Source organism: Nomascus leucogenys, chromosome 22a (assembly GCF_006542625.1).
Source record: "Nomascus leucogenys isolate Asia chromosome 22a, Asia_NLE_v1, whole genome shotgun sequence".
Classification (NCBI taxonomy): domain Eukaryota; kingdom Metazoa; phylum Chordata; class Mammalia; order Primates; family Hylobatidae; genus Nomascus; species Nomascus leucogenys.
This window is the reverse complement of record NC_044402.1, coordinates 75,341,634-75,349,776: the sequence shown is the minus strand read 5'-3', so window position 1 is coordinate 75,349,776 and position 8,143 is coordinate 75,341,634. Positions and strand designations below refer to the sequence as shown.

Here is an 8,143-nt window from a genome sequence, read left to right as displayed (position 1 = left end):
TGGCTGACAATCTCAAGGCGTTGTATGGCTCCTCATGGCAGAGACAGGTGAGGAGACAACATCACAGAAAGGAGGACGTTGCCAGTGATTATCAGATAAATACAAGAAGCTCAGGGGAACAATCTTTTGTGGCAAATAAGTGCCAGTCAGTGACACATGCCGATTTTTTTTTCCTTTAGACAACATCAAAGAGGTATAATGTAAAGGGAAGAAAATCAGGTGTAAGCATTGGTCTTTTAACAAATTATCTTAGGTAATCTCAGATGCTTTTTAAGCGACTCGTGTTTCCTAATATGTGACAATTTCATCAGAACTACTAGCAGCTCCTAAGTCCAAACGGAGAGGAAGGCAGCATTCAGTGCCTCTGTTCCTTCCAGAGCCCTGCAGCTTCAGGTCACCGGCTCCAGCCACAGTGAGCCTGGAGGGCGCCAAGAGGAGAAATATGTCCTCACACGCACCAGGTCCCCAGATGACCCTGCCCGGGCGCTGCATTCACGCAGCATCCTCCTGTGACTCTTCCTCTTTCGAGTAACAGCGTTTTTCTCCTCTCTGCGCCTTCTCAAATTCCATTCAAGAAAAAACCTGGGCTTTCAGCTAAAACGCACACCGGCCCCGCTCCATCCCGCTCCGGGCGGCCGCCTCCAGGGGGGCGCTGGTGGCTCCTCGCCGCCGCGGGAATGAGGGCGCACCCCCTTACCCCGGCGCGCGCCCGTTGCCATGGGAACGCCCTCGACCGGGAAGCCCGAGGGAGAGGCGGGAAGCGGCGGCGCGGCCGAGCTCGTGGGAGACGCTATCGCAAGATGGCGTCTGCGAGGCCGCGGGATGCGGAGTGAGCGCGCCCCGCCGGGGGCTGTGCGAGGCTGCTGCTCTCCCCGTCGCCGCCGCCGCCGCCGCCGCCACTGCGGCGCCGCCTCTCCGCCAGCCACTGCGCAGCGGCCAAGCCTCCCGCCTCGCAGGTACCTCCTCCCGCGCGCACGCTCCGCGCCTGATGGCAGCGACAAGTGCCGGCTCGCGGGGAGCTAGCGGGGCTCCCTGGGCCCGGTGCGCCAGACAATAACGCGTGAATAACTTTTTCTTGCAGCGGTCCCCCGCGTCCCGGCCTGCAGCCTCCCCGGGCGCCGGCGCCCCCAGCACGCCCCATCGGGCACCCCACTCCCTCTGAGGTGTGGGTGCGGCGGGCTGATGAGGTGATCCCTAGCCTGCCTGGGAGGAGCGCCTGGACTCGCGGGCGGCGGCGAGCGCCTTTACAATGGCCCTGACCCTGTTTGGTAAGTGCAGCCGTCTCCCCGCGCCGCCGCAGGTGGGCCGCGTCCCGGGGCTCGGGGGCGGGGGCCTGGGGGGCCTGGGCGCCCGGGGAGGGGGCGCGGCGCGTGGGGTCGGGGCGGGCCGGGGCCGCAGAGTTGGGGCGCCCGGGGCGCCGGCTTGCTCCCTCGCGCCTCTCCCATTGTTTCCTCTCCCGGCAGGGCTGATGGGCGTGTGCTCCCCTGGCCAATTCTCGGCTGGGAGGCTCAGAGGTCCTGGGTGTTTTGCAAACGCACGATTCTCTAAGATGCCAACTTGGGAGTGAAGTTAACTGGTTGTTTTCAAACCTGCCTTTCCTGTCGGTAAATAAAGATCCTTGGAAAGTTTATTTATTTTGAACGAGGTATCTGTGCATCCCCAGCCTCCTTGGAATTGCCAAATGCATGTGTTGCTTCCTGTTGGACTACTGGGGAATTTTTTTTTGGACTCAGTATATTCCGTTGGAAATAAGTATGATTTGTGAACTGAATATGGGTTAAAATTGAAATGTTTGCACTAACGAATGAGAGCAGACAGAAGAAAGTTGGTTACCGGAAGATAACTGTAATATCAGGAGACTGAGTATTCATTAAGAAAGAAATGTTATTTTTGTGGTGTAAATTACTGCAACACTGTTGCTTTTGGTGGTTAAGACTTCAAGGTGTTTTTTTTCTCAGTCTGCAATGACAATGGGTTGGGAAAAAGGACTGAAAAGATATATTCTTTCCTTCTACAAAACTGGACTATGGTACATACGTACCTGACTTTAAGAAAACTCAATATATGAACATTTAGACGTTCAAAGTATTCAGCTTTTTCGAAGAGGCAAAGTACAATGGTATGTAATTAATAGCTACGAGAACAGCCTAAGTAAGTTATTCACAGTATCAAGTTTCCAGTTCAGTTTTAATTATGTCATTTGATCAAACACGTTAGAGGTGTTACATACCTCAAATGCTTTTTGAGGTAAATACCTCCCAGTGACTTAAGCTGCTGGAATCAAAGTGTTACTTTTATTTAACTATCTTATTTTATAAATTAAACTTAGACCCAGAGAGGTTGTTTCTCAAGGTCACATGGCTCTTTTGTGGCAAAACTGAGCCTAGAATTCACTTCACCAGGCTTCAGTCTGGGACTGTGTTTACTGTGCCCAAGTGCATTACTAGAAGTGCCATTTCTTACTTGGTGATGATCCTCCATAGGTACTTTTAAAAAGTGTCTTCTTTTTCTGAAAAATAATAAAATTCTCGCTGTTTCTCAGTACCTTGTATCTAAGCATTATTTAATAGCAGCATTTTCCTTAAGTGTGGACCTTTTTGGTACAAACATTTTCTTTCCTAAAGAGATATTTGGCATTTCAAGGTTTGGTTTCAGAAGTAAGGTTTACAAGTCAACTTTTCAAATACTCGCATTCCTGACAAATAAAAAAAGATAAATTGGGGTGAAAAGTGCTCTTTTAAAAGGATTTCTAAATTCTAAATCTTTAACCACTGTGGTGAAGATGAGGAAGGAAAAGCATGGAATGTGGCCTGTAGAAGAAAGTATAAGAAATCACTCCCAGCCTTCAAAATGAATAATGTATCTTTAAAATTTTAAAGTCTGCTTATGGGAAAATAGAATTCACTTCACAAAATCCAGTTTGTTACAGTGTGAACGTTTCTGTGTTATAAAACAAAGCACTCTTGAGTGCAGAGGCTATTTGTTAAGTAGTGATAGAGCAGCAGCTGTTTTTAAAAGTGGTTGTACACCACTCATCAGTCATCTGGGATGTCTATTAAAAATGTAGATTCTTTTAACCAAAGACATGGGGGAAGGGGATTTTAAAGTGACTCCCTTTGTGATTCTTATGCTCACTCAAGTTTGAGAACTGTTGTATTCAAGATAAATGCTAGGAGATTGGGTCAAACTCGCCCAATTCAAAATAGCTTTTTGTGTATGTTGTGAGATGTACCCAAGAGTTAGAAGAAATGGATTTTATTTTAGATTTTACTACCTTTAACTAGTTGGTTTTAGTCGGAAGTGCCTCATGTCCCTTCGTATTTACTCTCAATGACCAACTTAGAACAGAAGAACAATGGAGCAATAAAGTTCTGTGAGATGGTAGTGAAAAGAGTTAGAGGCAGGGACCTAACCAGATCAACGGGATTTGTCAGAGCTCAGCAGAGTTTATACCTGAGGCTTCCCAGAGTAACCACTGCCAGGGCCCTATCTTTTGTATGTTGGTTGATTAGTTAGTGCAGTCCAGCAGGAGAGTCTAGACTAGTTATTTGCTTTGTGTTTTACATTTTCTTTCCATTCAGGCTTTTTATAAATTTAAGAAGTGTTCTTTTTATAGGGAGTTGGTGACTTAGTTTTAAAAAGTGGAGCCTCTAACATTACCTGATTTTGTATTTGCAAACATTTAATTTTTTTTGCTTGTTAAGTATATTATAGGAACTCAAATACTTGTTAAAGCTGAAGAGTTAAGACTGTCTTATCTCTCATCTTCACTGTTAATCACCTTTGCTGCTTAACATGATATTTTTAATGCATATTTGTTTTATTTTGGGATAGAAGAACCAGACCCCAATCTTGAATGATTTTACAGTCTCATTGGGGAATTGAAAATGTGCATTTTTGAAAGCTTAAGAATTTGCACCCATTTTTCTTCTCCTTTCAAATGAACTCACATCTCATTATCAGCTTCGATATAGTTTTTAAATCCCCCAATTTCAAACATTATCCAAATGTATTACAGACTCTGCTCACTCATCTTGCTCATTTTTTCAGCAAACATCTGTCACAGTGTACAAGAGACATGGTCCTCTAGTGTCACTCCAGAGTCTTTTCTAGAACTATAGCGAATGCACCTAATTCACTAATTACCTAATTCCGTATAGTGAGTGGCACTTAACTATTAACTAATTCCATATAGGCTTTGTGAAAACTTCCTTAGTAGAGAGCACATGTTTTCTAGTAATTACTGGGATAAAAGGAAAGTCTCAGATCCTTGAATATGGGAATTTGTAGCTGGTGTACCTGACAAAATGTCCTGATTGGCCACACCAATAGAGTCTTAGTTGGCAGAGCTAGGTGAATAAGCAAGCATTCTGCCAGCTCTTGCCTTGGCAGGAATCTCTGTCATTTATAGCTTAATGGGGCTGTGATTTATAGCCCAGACCAACTGATGGGATTGGGAACTCAGTTACCATCGGCTGGGCTGGCTGAACCTTGAATAATGGTCCTCTATCTGGGTAGAGTCACCTCTGGCGTTGCCACTCACCCTTCTTGCCCCTTATTCTTGTTACCATTTAGTCACCATCCTTACTACCATAGATCACTTCTAATAATGCTTATGATTTTGCTATAATTTTGTACCATCTTTCTTCAGACTCTTCTGCCGTGGAAACCTCTTCATTATCTCACTTTATTCAGCATCTGTCACTAGCCTGACGCACCTACCTATGGACGTCTTTTGGAGCAATTAAATAGCAATGGCATATTCTTTGTGATGTAGTTAGGAAATTTTCTGGTTTCCCATTTGAATGTCCTGAAATTAAAATGTATTTTTTAAAAGACAAGTCAATTGAACATTTTCATATTTGACTGAAAGCTAATTTTATAGGAAATTCCCACTCGACTGTACTCTCTGCTGACATTTTTATTTTTCAGTTGTCCAGAGAATACAAGAGGGTGGCCCAGTGGTGTGAGCTCATCTGCCTTTTTCAGAATATATTCTTTTCAGCTGTCATTTAAGTCATCATCCTTATTTAAATTTTTGTCCATGTTCCTTCTCATAGTGATGTCAAAACTTACTATTTTAGTCAGACATGGTGGCAATATGCCTGTAGTCCCTGCTACTCAGGAGGTTGAGGCAAGAGAACTGCTTGAGTTCAGAAGTTCAAGACTGTAGTTGCACTATGATTGTGCCTGTGAATAGCCACTGCACTCCAGTCTGGACAACATAGCAAGACCCTGTCTCTAAAAGAGTAAAAATAAGAAAACCTAGCTGGGCATGGTGGCTCACATCTGTAATGGGTGGCCCGTGCCTCCTGGCACTTTGAGGGGCCAAGGCTGGAGGATCACTTGAGCTCAGGAGTTTGAGACCAGCCTGAATAACACAGGGAAATACCATCTCAACAGAAAATAATAGTAATAAAAAAGGCTGGGTGCAGTGGTTCACGCCTGTAATACCAGCATTTTGGGAGGCTGAAGTGGGTGGATCATTTGAGGTCAGGAGTTCGAGACCAGCCTGGCCAACATGGTGAAACCCCACCTTTACTAAAAATACAAATATTAGCCAGGTGTGGTGGCAGGTGTCTGTAGTCCCAGCTACTCGGGAGGCTCATGCAGGAGAATCCCTTGAACCCAGGAGGCAGAGGTTACAGTGAGCTGAAATTGCGCCACTGCACTCCAGCCTGGGAGACAGAGCAAGATTTTGTCTCAAAAAAAAAAAAAAAAAAAAAAAAAAAAAAAAAATCAGGCCAGGTGTGGTGGCTCTTGCCTGTAATCTCAGTACTTTGGGAGGCTAAGGTGGGTGATCACCTGAGGTTGGGAGTTCAAGACCAACCTGGCTAACATAGCAAAACCATGTCTCTACTAAAAATACAAAAATTAGCCTGGCATGGTGGCACACGCTTGTAGTCCCAGCTACTCTGGAGGCTGAGGCAGGAGAATCGCTTGAACCCCAGGAGGTAGAGGTTGCAGTGAGCTGAGATCACACCACTGCACTCTAGCCTGGGCAGTAGAGTGAGACTCCATCTCAAAAAAAAAAAAAAAAAAATTAGCCAGGTGTGGTGATGCATGCCTGTGGTTCTAATATTTTAGCTTTAAAGTTTGTCTTTTAATGTGTGGAGAGCTGGTACTATGTAAGAACAATAAAAGAATTATAGTTGTTATAACTCTGATAGTCACCATCTGTGTACACTGTAGAGGAATGTTGGCACTGCAGTCTTCTGAGTCACATCTGTCTCTGCAGATAACCATCCTATAAGCAGCCTAATTTTTGAACATAGAAGATAGTGATATGTATAATTATACAAATTTGACATATTTGTCAATAAAGGTTTTAGTTTCTTTTAGATTACTTTTTCTCAACCTTTTAAAAAACCCTCCCTCTCCCAGTCTTTTAGGTCTGTTTTCTGATTGTTCTCCCGATGAAAATTTAATACCAGAGATATACTACGTATCTGTTTATGTACTGTAGATATATCTGCTTTCTGCGTAACGTAAATACAGTACTTTTTTTTACCCCAACTCTCCATCTCCTCAACTCATTGAGAATACATGTTTTATACTAAGTTAAAGCAATCATAAAATAGTGAGGCAGAAAAATACTGTTTGGTCATACTTTATATGTTATAATAATAGTTTTAAAGGAATGCCATTAGTATAATAAGTTATAGATTTTTTTATGATTGTTTTAACCTAGGAATTTACTATCTTGAGAGCAGCCATGACAAAGAGTACCTTGCTGGGGCTGGTGAGGGTGTAGCGTTTCTCAAAGTCCGTCTGATAAAGATAAGGTGCTTTGCTATGGGCAATTGATGTTTTCTCAGTCTTATAGAAAGCATCAATTACAGCATCTTTAGAAGACTTTATTTATCTGAAATATGTAAACTAAATGAAATCACAGAACTTTCTGTGCAAACTCAATTCAAGACGAGTCCTTGAGCCTGGCCTTGTAACCAAATTACCAGCCATTAGTCATTGTTACAGAGAAAATAATTTCTATGAACTTTGGTTTTTTTATTAATATAATCCTACTATCCTTAAAAATAGGATAGGACAAAACTAAGGAAACAGGATACAGTATGACCATATTTACATTGAAAAGTCATATTGAATAGAAAAAAAAGCCTGACAAAGTTATAAATATACATTCCTAATTTGGCTGCTTATTTTTAAAAGAATAGATACTTTATGAATACACTAAAAACCACTACAGTGTACACTTTGAAAGGGTGAATTTATGGTATGGGAATTTATGTCAGTAAAGCTGAGATATATTAATTTAAAAAACCACCTGAGCTTTAAAAACAAAGATTAAATAGAAGAAAAGAATGGTTTTGTATCCAAGAACCTTTAAGAGCTTTTTACATTTTTAGATTTTTTTTTACTTTTCTTCCTCAAAGAACAAAAAATAAAATTAAAAATTGATAGGTAAAAATGTTCCTACCTGTTTTAAATTTAGAAAAGTAAGCACTTCTTGGAAAGAGCCAATACCCACAGTGGAGAGAATGTGGGAGAAGGGAAGATGAGTCAGGCCAGCATGTCACCAGCTGCTCAGTGGCCTGGCATAGAGCCACCTCATTGTTTTTTATCCAGCTGCACTGAAAGTGGTTCCTTTCTCTTTCCAGTCTGACTCTGACCTTTCGATTCCTTTGGATTGCATGTGTTCCGTGGAGTAAGGCAAGCACAAGGATATGTCAGACGTATCTCTCCTTGAATAGATTTTTGTGACCACAGACTTGACATTTCAAAACTGAATGAGTCTTTGAGGCTTTTTAAACTGCAAATTCTTCCTGATTTTTCCCATTTCTGTCATATCTTCAGCTCTTAAAGTATGTATGTTGTTTTTTTTTTTAATCTCATATCTTTTTTTTTTTTTTTTGAGACAGAGTCTCACTCTGTCACCCAGGCTGCAGTGCAGTGGCGTAATCTCAGATCACTGCACCTCCACCTCCCAGGTTCAAGCAATTCTCCTGCCTCAGCCTTCTGAGTAGCTGGGACCATAGGCATGTGCCAAAACGCCTGGCTAATTTTTGTGTATTTAGTAGAGACGGGGTTTCGCCATGTTGGCCAGGCTGCTCTTGAACTCCTGACCTCAGGTGATCCACCTGTCTCGGCCCTCCAAAGTGCTGGGACTATAGACATGGACCAC

The 8,143-nt window shown here is 42.9% G+C and overlaps 1 protein-coding gene across 1 annotated transcript in view; it reads left to right on the top strand.

Moving 5' to 3' along the window:
* Positions 1 to 779: 779 nt before the first annotated feature.
* Positions 780 to 8,143, top strand: part of CHN1 (chimerin 1) — a 210,122-nt gene continuing 202,758 nt past the window's right edge. Inside the window, exons 1-2 of the mRNA XM_030803419.1 lie at positions 780 to 956; positions 1,082 to 1,268. Coding sequence (XP_030659279.1) covers positions 1,250 to 1,268 — 19 coding nt within the window. The 5' untranslated portion in view covers positions 780 to 956; positions 1,082 to 1,249. The remainder of the gene's footprint in view (positions 957 to 1,081; positions 1,269 to 8,143) is intronic.